This window comes from Elephantulus edwardii, unplaced genomic scaffold (assembly GCF_000299155.1).
Source record: "Elephantulus edwardii isolate Elephantulus edwardi_28Jun2011 unplaced genomic scaffold, EleEdw1.0 scaffold00086, whole genome shotgun sequence".
In the NCBI taxonomy this organism is placed as follows: domain Eukaryota; kingdom Metazoa; phylum Chordata; class Mammalia; order Macroscelidea; family Macroscelididae; genus Elephantulus; species Elephantulus edwardii.
This window is the reverse complement of record NW_006399836.1, coordinates 9,285,839-9,303,556: the sequence shown is the minus strand read 5'-3', so window position 1 is coordinate 9,303,556 and position 17,718 is coordinate 9,285,839. Positions and strand designations below refer to the sequence as shown.

Here is a 17,718-nt window from a genome sequence, read left to right as displayed (position 1 = left end):
CCGCAGGACCCCGCCCACCATCACCCCACGGATACCCCCGCAGGACCCCGCCCACCATCACCCCACGGATACCCCCGCAGGACGCCACCCACCATCACCCCATGGTTACCCCCGCAGGACCCCACCCACACCCTCTCACCTTCCCCACATTCTCCTGGATGGTGCGGATCCTGCTGCCCAGGCCGGGGGTGGCAGGCCGGGCCTTGGGGGCTCCGGGTGCCGAGGACACGCACTGTTCCTCTCCAGAGAGGCTTTCTACAGAGGAGGGAGAGAGGGGCAGGGCCGGCAGGTCAGTGGGCCTGCTGCCTAGGCCGGCACCTCCTCCCCCTGCCTGGTCCACAGACTCACCCGCTGGGCACACGTGGAAGTCCAGCCGGGAGCTGGGCAGGTCTAACAGGTTTCTGATGAGCCGGGGCGCCAGGCACTCGGGCAAGAGGACCACGGGCCGCGGGGCAGACACGAGCAGGGGGCGCACCAGGCTGTAAGGTTTGAGGCTCCGCTCTGGCTCTGGGGCAGGGGAGGGGGCGGCAGAGATGAGGGTGAGGTGCGGCCCCATCACCTCCCCATCCACCCTCCTTCTAAGCACCCCCACAGCTTGTCCTGCAGGTGCCCCTGGCTGAGGCCATTGCAGCCGGCTCCTCTGCCTCACCCTTGCCCCCTACAGGCCATGAAATACTTTACAACCAGAGCCTTTCAAAACCCAAGTCAGGTTCTGTCCTTTCCCTGCTTTCAATGGTCCAGCGACTTCCCATGATCCTCAGGAAAAAGGCCACATCTGCCACATGGGTGACGAGCCCTGCGGTCAGCCTGTGGGCAGGGAGCCACTCTCCCAGCAGACTCCCCTCCTGCTCACTGACCATCCAGTTCCTCCCCTTGAACATGGATCACAGGGCTCTGCACGTGCTGCTGGGGCCCACTGGCCCACGCTGAGCTGCTGACCAGTTAACCCTTTCTCACCCTCAAAAGACTCGCTCACCCCCAGCCTGGTGTTGAGACGGCAAGACCAGTGGCACATGCTCATTACGGCCTCAGCCTCCATGGAATGTGTTCAAATGTCCACTTAATGATCTGATGGTGTCCACCTCCCCCCTTAGGCAGCAATCTTGAAAGTAGGGGCCACGGCGACCCTGGATGGAGCGCAGCACTGACGGAGCTGTGCCCGGAGCACGCACACTGAGCTGAATGCTCCTTACACACGCCTCTGTGTGCCTGTGCTAACTGCCTTGTGCCAGAAGCAAACTTTTGCTGATGCTTGAACACCCAGTTCAAATCCCTCCTCTTCCAGAAGTCTTCCCCTCAGCCCTGAGAGCTGCTGGCCTGTCACTGGACTCACACACACACACACACACACACACACACACACACACACACCCCTCGCGCACATGCTCCCAGCTAAGAACATGCCTTACTTGTGCGTGCCGCAGAGACATCAGCCCTACAATGGCATGACATACATACACCCAGCACCACACCTCACAAACCTGGCAGGAGAGGGCACCTTATCCCTCAGGTCCCCCAACATAAGCCCCATCTCCCAATGGAACCCCCACAGCGACCACACAGGGCACAGATCTGCATCTTCCCACCTGCGTGCTCACCTGAGCAGGGCTCCAGCAGCATCTGTTCCGGGGGTTCCCCGGCAGGACCCCCCAAAGGCTTGGCCTTCACCAGCCGGAGTTGATCTAGGGCTCGCTTCTTTAGCTGGGGAAGAGATGAGAGGGGTGTCTGAGAGCTCAGCCCCATGTCACCCTCATGGGTCAGGGACAATAAACAGCCTCCAGAAACTGCCCTTGACCCCTGACCCAGGTCAACACAATCTCTACCCCCAACCCTGCTGGCACCATGCCTTGAGCTGGTGAAGACAAATGTCCCTAAGGACCGGAGAGGCAAGAGCCCTTGGGCTGATGAGGTGGACACCGCAGGACCAGGTAGTCTGCCGTGACTTTACAGAAGGGGAGACTGAGGTTTCTGGATGTCATATACACCCCGCCCACTGGGGGCACCCTCGCACTACACACAAAGCCCATGGAAGAGTCACAGGAGGCCAAACTTCTGCCTGGGAAGCAGCAAGATACAGAAGAGACAATTTCAGAGCTTAATAACTAGCAACGTGACCACAGACAAGGCAATCAGCCCGACAACAATTACACTGATAGCCAGTGTGCATCACAGGGCCTGGTGGTGCAGCAGGTTAAGTACTGGGCAGCAAACACCACTGTGGTCTTTGCTAGTGGGTCCAAACCCACTGACAGTTCCACAGGGGTAAGACGAGGCAATCTCAGAAATGACAGGCCGTTCTGTCTGTCCTCTGTGCATCGCAATGAGTCAGAATCCACCCGACGGCCACCAACCTTGACGAGTTTGAACATACATCAAACGCCAGAGCACCTGACGTGGGTTGTAGTTAGGTGCCGTCGAGTCGCTTGCAACTCATAACAACCCTATGTACAACATCCCTAAACCCTGCTCTATCCTGTGCCAATCACACCGTCTCCGATACACCCACCCCAATTACCCCAGTCACTGATTCAACCCACCTCATAGAGGGCCTTCCCCTCCTGCGCTGTCCCTCTACCCCCAAGCATGACGTCCCTCTCCAAGGACTGGTCCCTCCCTCCTTGCAACATGTCCAAAGTATGTCAGAGGAAGCCCCAAGATCCTTGCCTCCAAGGAGCAGCTTGGTTAGACCCTCTCCAGGATGAACCTGTTCATTTTCTTAGCAGTCCATGGTGTATCAATACTCTTCTCCAGCAGCACAGGCATCTACAAAGGCATCAATTCTCCTTCTATCCTCCCTAGTCATTGTCCAACTCTCTGACGCATAACAAGTCGTACACACCTCCTCCTATTGTTGCTGTATACTGTAGAGTCAGAACCGACCCTTAGCTGTACCTCTGGCAGGTTTTCAGAGGCAGTTAATCGCATGGGAAGAGATTACCCATCCTTCTCCCACAGAGCAGCTGGCAGACTTGAACCATGTGCCTTCGGGACTGCAGCACAACGTTTTGCCACTAGCCCACCAGAGCTTCCTGTACGCCCTCCTTGATACAGTACAACTGCTCCCATTTCACAGATAAGAAAACAGAGCCTCAACATGAGGTTGCAGTGCTTGTCCAAGGTCATGGAGCCCACACTCCCGACACCTTTAACAAGATAGCTTTCTGGGTATTTTTTTTTCTTTCTGGGTATTTAAGTTGTCTGAGTCTCATTCTGCCCAAGGACTCAGGACTACTGGCCTCTTGAGCTTACTGGATCCTCTAAGCTGCAACGGATGGGAGGCTCCGTGGGCTGGCTAGCTGTCTGTGTGTCTGTCTGCTGAGCTCCAGGAAAACACATGCTGGGCACAGAGTAGTTCAGCTGAGTCCTGACAGTGGGGTCCTTCCTCCTCTCCTCCCCACCCCCCTGCCTTTCTCAGGCCCCTCCTGCCCACCCAGGGGTGCTTACATTACTGCGGGGGCTTCGGTGCCGACCGGAGTGCAGGCATTTTTCCTGAACTTCCAGGAGCTGCTGGGCTCTGGGGGGGACAAGGAGTCATGTCACATGTTTGTGGGGGACAAAGGGAGACCCTGACTTCTAGACCCCAGGACCACCACAGAGGACAGTGAGCGATTTCAGGAGGCTCCCTGTGTCTCGCAGCCCGACACCCAGGTGGGACGAGGCTCCCAGCTCCCAGATCTTGTCACCTCTGATAATTGGGCACGGTGCCTCGGTCCAGGTCCCGCAGGGTCAGGGGGTCCACGCGGGTGCAGAACCACTCCTGCCGCCGTTTGTAGGCGGGGTCTAGCAGGCGCAGAATCTCCTGGGCTTTCACGCACAGGGCATGGGGGTCTGCCCGTTCAGGCAGGGTCAGGTTGGCTCGAATGTAGAAAGGCTCAGTGTTCAACCCCTTCACCCAGGCATCCAGGGCCTCATGGAAGGACTGGAAGGCTGGGCATGGCAGCAGGGGTGGAGGGATGACAAGAGGAGAGAGGTGAGGCCAGGGGTTGGCTGGTGGGGAGACCACCAGCATAGCTCTCTCAAAGTCTTAGTTGTGGGACCCCACATTCCCCTTCTTATAGCGAGTCTCAGGCCCAGAGAGGGTGGGGACTTGCTCAATGTCACCCAATTTACAAAAGACACAACCAGACCTTGAACCCATGTCTCTGGACTCCTCATGCATGCCCACTTCATGTGCTGAGGACTGACCCCAGGACTGTCTCCCGCTCCAGCCCTTGGTTCCCCTGCCCTTACCCTGGGCTGGTCCCAGTTGCTCCCCAGCCTCCTCACAAGGTCAGGCTTACCCTTCGGGTCCACGAGGTAGGGGAGTGTGGACCCCTGGCTCCAGGGTGAGGGTCTCTGCTGGGCCTCAGCATCCAGGCATGCCCCTTCCAGGCCAGCGCCATCAGTCCTTGGCTGGGAAGAAATCAACACAGTGAGGGGTAAAAAAATTACCTTCTAAGGTCAGAAAAACTGGGGAGCTAGAGGAAGGCAGGGTGTAGAAGGGACTACGTCTTATTATTCAAAACCCCCGGATCAGAGGCCAAGCGCCATGACTTAGCTTCTACCAACAGACTCCCCAACCTGGACACCCTGAGCTGGTCAGGGGCTCTTGGTTTGCCCAACCTGAGTCTGTCCAATCAGCTTTCCTGGAGTCTGGGGCGGGGCAACCAGTAACTAAGGTCAGATTTCTCTCCCTCTGGCCAATCCTCAGAGACTCCGCCCACCCGCCTTGGTTGACCAATCAGCGGGAGTCTCGTCCAGCTAAGGCTCCACCTTCAGCCTAAAGGGGAGGAGCCGCACCTCTCCAGGTTCGGTCCTTGCTGACCCGGGCCCAGAAAGCACCCGCCGCACCACGGACCCGGACCAGCTGTCCCCAAGGAGTGACAGGCTGTCTAGACTTTTGTCTTGAGGTTCAGGCCCCCCTGGGGGGTTCCAGCCCGACAACCGGATGGCCAACGACCTGAGAAGGCAGAGGGGAGAATTAAGAGTCTGTTCGTGCTTTTACTGCAATCCCAGAGGTATGCAGTTCGAATCCACTAGATGCTCTGCTGGAGAAGGAGGGACAATCTCCTCCCGAACCAGTAAGAACCGATTTGACGGTACACACAACAAAATGTAATAACATTTTAAAAAAATTTTTTTAAAAGTCCGTTAGTGTTTATGCATTTCAAAGGTCTTGCAGAATGAGGGATGCTTAAGAGTCCCTGGGCGCCATGAAACCTCAGGCCATTGCACCCAGATGTCAGCTCCCCTCCTCTCCGCCTGGCTATGTCTGCCCATCCTTCAAAGCCCAGGTCACAGTGGCTTTTCCTTCCCAAATTCCTGGGCAAAAGGGAAGTGAATAACGTAATGGTTGTTACTTCAAATCCACCCACCTCTTCCAAGATCTGCCAAAATCTTCCCTAGGCTAATAGCTATGGAGCAATTCTACTCTGTAACACAAGGGGGCACTACGACGCGGGGGCTAATTTACAGCAACTCAGCTACTGAAGAGAGAGCTCTGGTGGCCTTGTGTCAAGAAGCTGCACTGCAATCCCAAAGGCACGTGGTTCGAGGCCACCAGCTGCTCCATGGGAGAAGGATAGGCAATCTCCTCCTGCACGATTAACTGCCTCTGAAAAGCCACTGGAGGTTCAGCTTTAGGACCATTACAATTCTATGGTACTCAACGACAACAATAAGGCAATAAAATGTGTGTGTGTGGGGGGGGGGAAATCCTAAACACCAGGCTTCTGTGGTAACCAGGTCTGAACCTGGCACAAACACAGCATCTGCCCCACTGTATCTGAACCACTGGCTTTCTGATTAGCAGCTCAAGGCTCACTCTGCAGCACCACCAGGACTTCCTGCCTGGCCCGCAGGTTGATGTCTATCCACTCACAGTGTGCGGTGGGAGACGCTGGTAGAACCCAGAGCAGATCAGAAGATGGTCCCAGCTAGCCAGAGAGCAAAACTGGGGAACACGGAGATGGGAGCTTTCCAGACGAAGGGGTACCAGGGCCAGCATGTAATAGCAGATGGAATGAAAAAGGCTTGGAGAACAGAGTGTAGGGTGTGGGGGAGACGTGGAAACAACCAAACAACAACAGCAGCGGCCAGACACTCCTCACATGCCAGGCACGTTGCTGAGTTATTAACCACCACTGAGGTCACAGCCTCCTGGAAAAGGAAAGCTGGAGCCACCTGCAGGGGGGTACAGATCAGAGACTTCATGGCAGTGGGAGCCCCCAGAGGTGACATGCCATCAAGATCTCTACCTGTGAGGCCCTGTGGCCAGGCTGCGACAGGCTGACCTAAGTCCCCTTGGTGACCCCCTGGGTGAAAGGGCGGCCATGGTATTGGGAAGGGGCAAGGTCCAGGTCAGCAGGTATATCCAGCTGGCGAGGTGGCCCAGGCCCACATGGCCATAGTCACAGCCACACTGCCCTCTGCTGCTAGCCTAGGAAAGGGGACACAGGAAGGACCCCTCACTCAGGCAGCACGTCTTGGGGGCTGGGAACATGGGCCCCAGAGGATCTTCGTTTCAGCCTCACCCCAGTACTCATCCCAAAAGGTGTCCCAAGTAGTAGCCTTGGTCACACCCTAGACCTTCACTGTGAACAGGCTGCTGGATTCTCATTACCACATTCCTATAGTGACCACACATCCTCCCAGGATGGACGGGTGTGTGGGAGGGCAGAGAGCATGCAAAGATGATGCAGGTAAACAAATGGAACCAGAGGTCTAGGGCACGGGGAACTCCCAAAATGCCAGCCTGTCCCACAGAGGGGTGGGACTGACAGGACTTTTAATGGAGGCAAGGATTCTGAAGCTCCGTCTGACATACTCTGGTCATGTTGCAAGGACGGACCAGTGCTTGGAGAGGGATGCCATGCTTGGAGGGTGGAAGGACAGCGCAGGAGAGGAAGACCCTCGATGAGATGGACTGATTCAGTGACTGAGGTAGTGGAGGTAGATGTGTCAGAGAATAAAGTTGTCACAGGATAAAGCAGGGTTCAGAGCAGTTGTACATTGGGTTACTATGAGTTGCAGGCAACCTGACAGCACGTAACAACAACTAGAAAACATAAAAGAAAAACCCTCACAACTGAACCAATAAACAATATCATCATAAATGCAGAGAAGATTGAAGTGGTCAATTTCCTTTTACTTGGATCCACTATCAACAACCGCAGACACTGCAGCCAAGAAATCAAACGACATATTGCACTGGAAAAATCTGTTGCCAAGGACTCCTTTGAAGTGTCAAGGATGTCCCTTTGAAGACTAAGGTGCACCTGGTCCAGGTCATGGTATTTTCAGCTGCCTCATACACATGTGAAAGTTGGACAAGGAATAAAGAACACTTTGAACATTGGTGTTAGTAAAAAATAGTGAGTATACCATGGGCTGTCAAAAAAAAACCACCAAACAAAAACTCACCAACAAAACAACTAGCAAAGCTGTCTTAGAAGAGGTGACGTATGGAACTCCTTAAGAGCAAAGATGGTAAGACTTCCTCCTACCTATTCTGTGTATCAAGGGGGGCAAGCCTCTGGAACAGAACATCGTACTTGGAAAAAAGAGAGTCAGTGAAAGACAGGCGGATTCCCAACGAGCCTGATATAGTCACTGAAACAACGGGCTTATGCACAGGAGAAACAGTGAGGTGGGGTGCAGGCTTGGACAGGGTTTCGACCAGGTGGTACGTGGGGTCTGTGAGTCAGAACTGATTCAACAGCACCTAATTAACAACAACGACAACAACCAGAAAACACAGACCAGCCTGCCACCAGGTCAATCCAGCTCGACTGGGTTCTGAGATAGAATAAAATTCTCATTGTGGGTTGTGGTCAGGAAATGTGAGAACCCAGTGGTATGGAGGTCACCAGCAGGAACTCTGGGGCCAGATGGCCTGGCTGTTTAACCCTCTGGTCCTCCTGCTCCACCTGCATCCACCCACCACGTTGCAGAGCTAAGTAAGTTAAAACACAGAATAGGGGTGCACCGGTTTAAATAGAAAGCAGGCATTTACTGTTACCAGAACAGCTCCGTCTCTCTCTGGCTCTCAAGCCTCCTTGTCTATTTTAAACCCCTACAAAGACCATCACAGCCACCCCAGGTGAGCCCCCACCTGCAGCGTGGCACCTGGCCCTCCCCGTCCTCCTCTCTTTGTCCCCAAGTCTCAGATGGTGCAAATGGCCAACTCGCACACTCATCTCTCCTGCGGCTAATCAGGAACCCGCTGCCACGTGAGCAGACAAAGGCCCAGGAAAGTGGCAAGGTCTAAACCTTGTAGTCCCACGTCCCTGTTGGTGGCAATGGCCGGCCTGCACACCTTTCCCTCCTCTCCCTGTAATTCAAAGTCAGAACTGATATCCACAGGCTGACCCTCTGACACCCCAGGCTTAGAGACTCTTTCCCCAGGGACCTGACAATGCCTGCTGCCCCCTAAATCCCAGCTCAGGCTTCCCGTGTACCAGGTCACTCTTGCCAGGCCCCCAGATCTTCCTCAGGGGCCAAGTGCATTCTGCCCCTCCCTCTGCATTTTCAGGGAGCACTGAGGGGCTGCTGAGAACAGACAGGAGGAGAGGAGAAAGAGGAGCATGGGAGGGGGCTGCCTGCTCCAACCTCTCCGGACTCCTGAGTGGCCTGGGAGAATGGGGTTCCCCTATGTATCTAGTGAGGGCTCCTGGCACTGCACCCCCAATCAGGTCAGGAGGTCAAGTCCCAGGCAGAGGAAAAAGGGCAAACATTTCACCTCCCAATCCTACCCCACTTCCTGCCCAAAGCACAGTGGGAAGATCGCTGAGCAGAGCGCATGACATTTCTGTTCCGGTTCTGGACCTCATAATGTTTACAGAAGGCAGGGCTTCAATCCCACCCCAGCTCCTCCAGCCCCTGCAGTGATCCCAGCAAAGACTCTCCCCTGCACCCTCCCTGTGCCAAACCCCCCTTGTATCTAGGTCCTCATATCACCCTTCAGCCCCTACTCACTGTCCATCCATCCATTCAGCCTTCAGCCTGCACCCAAATCCTCACCATCCAACCACGTTCTGAACGCCCCCAAAGGCAGAAAAGGGCCGCAAATATCGAAAAGCTGACAGAGTTGGTGGCAGAGAGGTTAAGGGGAGAGATGGGCAGAGACTGGAAGAGGGACAGGGTCCGACACAGGGAGGGCTCAGCAGAGAGTCTAGCTTAGACAGAAAGGAAGGTTGTCTGGAAACCTCAACTCCATCATCCTTTAAACTGGGGCAAATTCCTGCCTCTGAGCCTCAGTTTCCTCATCTGTACAATGGGGCCGAAAAGATCAATCTTTAAAACATCAGTCTCTTCTCCTCCAAAGTAAAAAAGAGAGAAAGAAACCAAAGACGAAGACACTAGTCTCTAGGACAATCTCCAAGGCCCAGACCTCAGCTCCCAAGGCCAGAGGCACCACACGGTGCCCAGTAACCACCAGACTGTTCTCCTCACGCCCCTGGAGATGCAGCCTGACAGAAGAGGAGAAAACCGTGGGCCAGAATACAGAGTCTTAAAAGAGTCAGACGTAGAAAACAAACTGAGACCCAAGGACTGCCTCAGACTACCACTGCCCTTCGGTACTCTGTAAACCTTGACCTCAAACTACCTCCTGGGGTCGCTTTTTGTAAATAACAAGCTGGCTCACAAAACAGAGATTACCCGTGAGCACTGCACACCTTTCCAAGCGCATCTGTACGAGATCAAATGGTCCAACAATGACTCTCAAGCAAAAACAGAAAGGACAGGGGACGGGAAAGCCAGATTACGGGACACGAAATACCCAGAATGGAACAAAAACTGGAAAAGTTAACATGTTGCTGCAAATGACGGCTGTAAGCACGGTCGTCAATTTAAGTGTGCGGCAACGTGTTAACACACTGAGAAAATCATAACGCAGGTCACGGGACAATCTATGTCTTGTTTGTTAAATGAGAACCTAATTTGCTGTGCAGACTTTCACCAAAACCACAGGAACGAACAAACGAATGAATGCGCGCGCGCGCACACACACACACAGCCTTGAAGTCTGCTCTGAGAATCGAACAGCAACAGTAATAATAGCTGAGAACCAACAGATGCTTTCCACTCCCTGTAAACCAGGCAAGGAACCCTGATGACACAATGGTTATGTTAATGACTGCTAGTCCAAAGGCTTGAAGGGTTGGCCCGAGAAAGACCTGGCTCTCTGCTTCCATTAAGACCACAGATTAGGCAGCCACATGGGCTAGTTCTACTCAGTTCCACAGCTAGTTCTACTCCGTTCCACACGGTCCCTGGGAGTCGGAATTAACTGACCAGCACACAATGTAAGACTGGCATTATTCTAAGTGCCCGAGATGAGGTACTGGAACCGCCCACAAGGACCTTCCAAGGTCAGTGCTACTTTGAGTCCCATTTTACAGAGTGGAGAACTAAGGCACTGGGAGACTAAGCGACTTGGTAGCAAATGATGGAGTCAGGATTTCAGTCCAGGCAGCTTGTTCCAAAGACTGTTCTCCCTACTCCACAGTGGCCCCAACAACACGCCACAGTTAGGGCCCCGGGTCTCCCCTCTGTCAATGGCCCACCTCCCTTCTTGGTCCCCCCACCCTCTCCAGCATCCTCCCTCTGTCCCACCCTCACCTCAATCTGGGCTCATTCCCCAACTCCCTCCTCTGTCCCCCAACTCCCTCCTCCGCAGGCACTGTCGGCAGAGGTGGTGCTATGACCATGTGGGTGGGGGCTGGGACAGCCTCCCAGCCACTCTGCCGCATCCTGGAAGCCCCTGGACAGCAGCCAGGACCCCCACCACTGAGGGCTGGAGGAAGGGCTGAGGCAGGCAGGAAGGGAGGCACCTCCGCCCCTTCCCCCAGAAGCACGTCCTGCGGGGAACAATGTCACACTGGACCAGCCAGAGCAAGGCGGGGGCAGGGCAGGAGGCTGGACATGGCTGGCCCCAGCTGCCTTCAGGAGTCCGCTGGCCCTGCCCCACCCCCACCCCCACAGCTTAGGGCTCCCAAGCTCCGGTCTAAAGCCCAAATCCATCAGCTCAGGTCTAAAGCCCAAATCCATCAGCTCAGCTCGTTCAGGATCTTGGCTCAGGTTGGGTCACTCTGGACAAGTCACTTAACCTCTCTGAGCCTCCACTTCCTCCTCTCTAAAGTGGGAGTCACCAAGACAAAGCCAACATTCCAGAGAGGACACAGCAGGGAAGCTGGGAGCCTTACCTGAAAAATGGCTGAGCCCTCTGGGGATGGGGGCACACGCCAGAGTTCACGCTCTCCTAGTCAAAGGTGGTCTGCAGTGCTCCAGTCTCAGTGAAACCCTGACAAAGCCCTGGACCCACTCAGTACACTCCTCTGTCAAAGCCAACCCTTGATCCCTGCTGGTGGAGTTCACAGGCCACACTGCAGTGTGATCCCTGGCCACCACTGCTCCAGAGATTCAATGCAGATCTGCAGAGGGAGGCCGGCCGGGGGCAGAGGGAGGCCGGGGGCAGAGGGAGGTGGGGGCAGAGGGAGGTTGGGGCAGGGGCACAGGGGGCAGCCAGGGCAGTTCTACTGAGGAAGACTGGAGCAGGGGTGCAGGATGAGGCTAGAGCAGGCAAGGAGGCCAGGGCAGGTGTGCAGAAGGAGGCCGGGGTAGGTGTGCAGGGGGAGGCTGGGGCAGGGGCACAGGGGGGCGGCCAGGGCAGGTCTACTGAGGGAGGCTGAAGCAGCAGAGGAGGCCAGGGCAGGTGTGCAGGGGGAGGCCGGGGCAAGAGAGCAGGCCAGGGCAGGTCTGCAGAGGGAGGCCACCTGCACTCCAATTCACTCCTAACTGCTTGAGAGCCGCCCAGCCCCACCCACGGCACAGAGCTTTGCTGGAGGGCACCAGTGTCCACACGAGGACAGCGATCTACCAAGCACATGCACCTGCCCCAAGACATGGTGTTTCCAACGGCCTCATGTTGTTGTTACGTGCGGCTGGAACCTACTCACAGCTGAGCCTCCGGCAGGCTTTCAAAGCAGTAAATCACCCAAGAGGAGAACGCCCTTCTTTCCCCATGGAGGAGCGGCTGGCCGGTTCAAACCACGTTCTTTTGGTTTGACAGCACATTTTCTCCCCACAAGGACATCATGCTTGGAAGAGTGAAGGGTCAGAGACATAAAGACAGACCCCCCATCGACACGGGCTGACACAGTGCCTACGGCAATGGGTTCAAGTGTATCAGTGCTGATGTGGACGGCACAGGAAAGGGCAGGATTCAGATCCGTTATCCGCAGGGTCCCTAAGAGTCATACAGCGCACAGCACCTACCAACAAGCCTCCAGGGCTCCTTCGATAGCCTCAAAGGCATGTGAGAGCTGGACAAAGAATAAAGAAGGTAAAGACTGAAGGCCTTTGATCTGCTCTGTTAATGAACAATAATGAATATGCCTGCGGACTCCAGAAACAACAAGCAAGTCTGTCTTAGAAGGCAGCAAGCTAGAGTGCTTCTCTGAACAGGTTTGTGAGATCCGCTCTCACGTACGGTGGGCATATTCTCAGGAGGGACCCGGCCCTGGACAAGGACACACTGCCTGGAAAAGCAAGGTGGTAAGAGAGGGGAAGTTCCCTCACCAGCATCAACTGACACAGTGAGTGACTGTGGCAATGAGCCGGGCAGGGCAAAGACTGTAAGGACGGGGAGGGACTGGGCAGGGCTTACTCCTGCTGGACATGGCGGTCACTGCGAGGTGACGCTAACTTGATGGCACCCGACAACACGGTGGCTGGCCGAGACAGGAGCTTTACTTCCCTGACCAGAAACCCCAAAACACATCCAGAAGAGACCACTGTCCCCCTTTAAACTGTGAGGACACTAGAGCCAGAGAGGCAGCGTGACCAGCCGCATCACACAGACCATCATCAGAGGGGACGGGATTTAACCTTCAGTTGGCCACTTTTCAAAGGAAAAGCAACATGCAATATATTGATCAGGTGTTAGAATTAATGATAGTCACGGTAATGTTATAAATATATAGACAAAGGATCAAAAGAAATAACAATTGCAATATTATTCTCAAACAAATGCAAATCGATTTGAAAAACCAGTATCGTTGATAAACTTTCCCTTAAAATTAAAATAAATTTTAAAAAAAGAAGACCGACTTCCCTCTTTGGGTAAAGACTTAGCTGCTCCCGCCCCCTCAGCCCTGCTTCCCTCTCAGAAGGTGGAGGCCCCGGCCCACCCCCACCTCAGGTGCTGCAGTACCTGTTGAAGAGATCCAAGCCCCGGGCCAGAGGGCCATCCGGCTTTCCCAGAGGCCACACGCTGTCGGAGGATGAGGACGAGGAAAGGCCGGGGGACCAGGGTTTCAGTGTCACACTCCCTGGGGAAAAGAATGAGGCTCAGAGGTCCCAGGCTGGGAAGCAAGGAGGCCCAGGGTGCTTGGCAGGGGTTAAACCCCCTCACGACCTGGCAGCCCATAGACGAGGTGAGGTAGCTTGAGCCCCAGAAGGGACATTTGACTCACTGGGCTCAAAGCTGGTCCAGGGCCTGCAGGGTCACCCTTCCGTTTCCCAGCAGGGGTAGGGGGTGCCACAGAGTGACTGGCACTGCATTCAGGGTGAGAATCAGATGGCCCAGAGGGCACGGTGTGGTCTCTAGACAGGGGGCACAGGCCTCCCTTCAGCAGGGCATCTCAGGGACAGCAGGAGGACTGGGGCTCAGGTGTGCAGTGAGACCCTCCCCTACATGGCAGTTCCCATGGAGCCCATGGACTTTACCTGTGATGTCAGACATGCTGCTGAAGGACCTGGACAGAGAAAAGAACAGGGAAAGGACACAGGGTCAGGAGGGGTGGGCAGAGAGGGCCAGTCCCCATGGCACCCCCATGTCCTGCAGTCTCAAGTCCTGAGTCCTGGACACAGAGCCCCCCACCATCCTACAACCCTGAATCACAAGATGACATGTTAACATCCCTCTGGTGGGATTCTCCCACCCAGAACCCCTGGCCTGGCCTTCACAGCCAGCTCCAAGGCTCCCTGTGGGAGCCTCCCTAACCTCTGACTTGAACTTGACTCTCACTTGCTACCTTGAACTGCTATTTGTGGCTCTGAGGTCCACCTCTGCATCTAGACTGTGAGCCCATGCATCTCAATTATAGTGAATTCACGTGCTGATCAGGCCTGTATTGATCAGAATGGCTTTGCCCCCAGCATTTCAGGAGCAGATCAATGGACAAAGGACACCTTCAAGGGAAGGATCATGCCATCAGCAGGTGCTTTGGTCCAGTTTGCTGTTATTGGCTTCCCTCAGTCCCTGAACCCTTGGAACATTCTCTGAGTTCTGGGTTCTGAACCACAAGGCTTCTCCCCAGCTTAGGACTTTCAGAGCTTCACCTGCGGCAGGTCTCCCGCCGAGGCTCAGCTGGGGCAGGGTCCCCTCTGCCCTCTGCCCTGCCCTAACCTCTGACCTAGTCACTTATAGGGCCTGGGCTGTGGGAGCTACAGAGGTTGAGGGCAGTAAGGGGGTGACTAACTGACTTCACTGCACAGGGAAGCTCGGACGTGGCTCTTCCCGGGAATAGCATCCCCACATCCCTGGGGCCCCCAGCTGCCCTCTGGGGTCCACGTACCTCTTAGCAGGCGCAGCAGGGTCCTCCTCCCGCTGTCGGCGAAGGATGGAGCCGGCGCTGGGAGGGAAGGGCAGGATGGAGAGACGGTTGATCTCCTTCTCGCTGTCTGCAGCCTCTTCCTGGAAGACCGCACCAGGGCCTCAGTCACCCCAAAGGCCCGGGACTCAGTCAGCCCTCAGCGCCCCTGGTCTGGGCCCATTCCCAGAGGAGGGAGTGGGCTCGGCCATGGTACTATATGTGAGAGACACCCAGGTCCCTTGGTACCAGGCTTAGCTAGTTCTGAGTGAGCTTAAGAAAGTCCCTTTGTCTACCTGGGCCTCAGTTTCATCCCCTGTGAAGTGGGACTGTTGGTATGTTGCAAGGAGGGACCAGTCCTTGGAGAGGGACGTCATGCTAGGGAGGGTGGAGGGACAGTGCAGGAGAGGAGGGCCGTGGATGGGACGGATTGACTCAGTGACTGTGGTAATGGGGCTAGGTGTGTCAGAGACAATGAGGTTGGCCCAGGTTAAAGCAGGGTTCAAAGCTGTTGTTCATAGGGTCGCAATGAGTCGTAAGTGACTCGACAGCACATGACAACATCATCTTAGTAACTGTATGAAGATCATCCAGTATCCCCCGTTCCCCTCAATATGAGGCAAAGGGGGGGGTCTTACCGAGGTGTGGGGCTCAGATCCCCCGGTGACGGCCGCCTCTCCTGCTGTGTCTGAGCCCCCTAGCGGGGAGGTGAACTCGCTCAGGCTCCAGGTGCTGCTGAGGTTGGAGCACAGGGAGTGGGAGGAGGTACAGGCCTGGGAGAAGAAGGGGCGGGGTCAGCAAGGCTGGTCTCGAACCCGCCACCATCGCCTCCAGAGTCCCACTTCACACCAGGCTCAAGGAGACGATGGGACCCAGAGAAGCAGACCCCTGCCCGGTGGGGTTCACAGTCGGCAGACAAAGACAAGCAGCAAACAGGAGAACACAGAGCTACAGGGAGAATGGAATCCTGTGGGTACAAATGGTTCAGCGCTGAGCCATTACCCATAAGGTTAGAAGTTCAAGACTACCTTGAGGTGCCTCAGAAAAAAAGCCTAGTGATAAGCTTTGCAAAACAAAACAAAACAAAAAAAGCAACCCATTATCAGCTGCAGCTCTGAAGAGCTGAGCCCCCCAAGTCCCTGGAGTGACTCAGGTCAGAGGCATAGACAGCCAAAGGGCAGTTGCGCCCCTGCAAAACCCCGTGGAGCACAGTTCTGCTCTGATGCACATAGGTGAGGTCTCCACAGACACACAGGACTCAAATCAAGTGATAGCTGGTTAAAAGGAGAGCAGGGAAGGAAGAGGGTCTGGAGGCCGAGCCTAGAACGTCTTTCCTGAAAACTAAGGGTTGGAACTGAGAACTCAAGTGTTAAGTAGGTGCTAGGGCAGTAAGTTAGAACAGCACATGCAAAGACCCTAGGGCAGGCTTGCCTCACATTGCAGGGTGGAAACACTGGTGTAGCTCCAGGCTGGAGAAAGGGGAAAGCCCTGCAGGCCTAGTCCAATGAAAATCAACCCAGTGGGTTTTCAGAGGCAGTAAGGGAAGTTAATATTCATCTTTCTCCTTCAGAGCAGCTGATGGATCTTTGTGTTGGCAATGCAACGCCTTACCACTAAGCCACCAGAACTCTTGAGTTGTAGAAAGCAGAAAAGTCAGGTTCATGTTCATATGCAAGCCCCTGACTTCCCTGGGCCTGTCCACGAGGAGCTTGTACAGGTCCAACATTTGCATTCCAAGATGCCCCGTGCAGTCCAGCTCCCCAGTGTATGGAAAGAGAGGCTTCACCTATTCCCAGCGCCCAGGAACAAGCGTCGAAGCTCAGGCCCACGTGTCCTTGTCACTCTCTGATGTGACAAACCATACTCACCCAATGTGTGGACCCAAACATTCCCGGCCCCAGCTGAGGGCTCGCACCTGGGCCTGCGTGTCCCCACCCGGCCCGACAGCTCCCTCTCTAGTGTGTTCCTAATCCGAGGGGCAAGGCCCAGATGTTCCCATCCAAGCGTTCCCGCTGAGCACCTCCCAGTCCCCACCGAAGGCTCCCACCAGGGCCTGCCTAGCCCAGCACCAGCTGTCTGCCTCCAGGTCCCGGCCCCAGGCTCTTTGGGACCCTCCTGTTGCCGAGCCCGTTCACCTTGAGGCAGGTGCTGCCCTGGGCCCGCTGCAGCTGGGCTTCCAGCAGGCTCTTGGTGCCCTCCAGGCTGGTGAGCGTGGTCAGCAGCTCGTCCCGCTGGGCCTCCAGGCCCCGCACCTGCTTGCGGTACTGGTCCTTCTCGATAAGGCTCTGCGAGTACTGCAGCTGGATCCGGTCCCGGCTCTGGATGGCCTGCAGGGAGCGGGCAGAGAGATCGCTGAGGACCTGCAGGTAAGGAGCCACACTGGTTCAGCTTCTAAGCCCAAGGATGGGGCAGTAATAGTAAGAGCTGTCGCTGTTGTTGTCAGCGGCCATCAAGTGACCACTTTAGAAAATGTGGCTCGTCACGGTTCAAATCCAACAGATGCTCTGCTGGAGAAGGAGGGGCATCTCCTCCTGTACCAGTCAGATTCTATTTGACGGTGTACACACACACACACACACACACACACACACACACACACACACACAATTTAAAAAAAAAAGAAAGAAAATGTGGCTCGTTCTCCTGCCCTTTCCAGGATCACTGGTCTGCTGACCCACAATAAGAACAGCTAACGTTTCCTGAGAGCTTTCTGTGCACCAGGCACTGTGCTAAATACCAGCTCATTTAATCTTCACAACAGCTCCAAGAGTTACTGTTATTCTCAATTTACAGAGACGGAAACGGAGGCACAGGGGTCAAAAAGCCGGCAGCCCCAGAGTGGGTCCTGAAACCCACACAACAGTCTCTCCTCAGGGGCCAGTCTCCTGCCCTGTTGTTTTAAGAACCTGAAAGCTCTCCTGCAACTACTATCCGCTTTATTCACCGTATCTTGGTTAGTGGAGGAGCCAGGTTCAAGCCAGCTGGTTGCATCCAATGTGTCTCTTCCCCACAACGAAGACCAAGGTCTCCTGAGGGCTGGGCCCAAGGCTCGGACCTTCTATCGCTGCCTCACCCACAACAGTGTAGTAAAATGCAGATTCTAGGGGAAAGCTCACATCAGCATGTACCAAGCCATGAGGGA

General features: G+C 55.2%; 1 protein-coding gene across 1 annotated transcript in view; it reads right to left on the bottom strand.

Annotated features, from left to right (window-relative positions):
- CARD10 (caspase recruitment domain family, member 10) overlaps nt 1-17,718 on the bottom strand; it is a 35,072-nt gene that overhangs the window by 1,715 nt on the left and 15,639 nt on the right. The window contains exons 8-19 of the mRNA XM_006890220.1: nt 16,712-16,903; nt 15,215-15,349; nt 14,562-14,680; nt 13,711-13,739; nt 13,196-13,313; nt 4,780-4,939; nt 4,281-4,392; nt 3,684-3,927; nt 3,445-3,514; nt 1,599-1,701; nt 349-507; nt 140-255 (exon numbers count right to left, since the gene is read on the bottom strand). Coding sequence (XP_006890282.1) covers nt 140-255; nt 349-507; nt 1,599-1,701; nt 3,445-3,514; nt 3,684-3,927; nt 4,281-4,392; nt 4,780-4,939; nt 13,196-13,313; nt 13,711-13,739; nt 14,562-14,680; nt 15,215-15,349; nt 16,712-16,903 — 1,557 coding nt within the window. The remainder of the gene's footprint in view (nt 1-139; nt 256-348; nt 508-1,598; nt 1,702-3,444; nt 3,515-3,683; nt 3,928-4,280; nt 4,393-4,779; nt 4,940-13,195; nt 13,314-13,710; nt 13,740-14,561; nt 14,681-15,214; nt 15,350-16,711; nt 16,904-17,718) is intronic.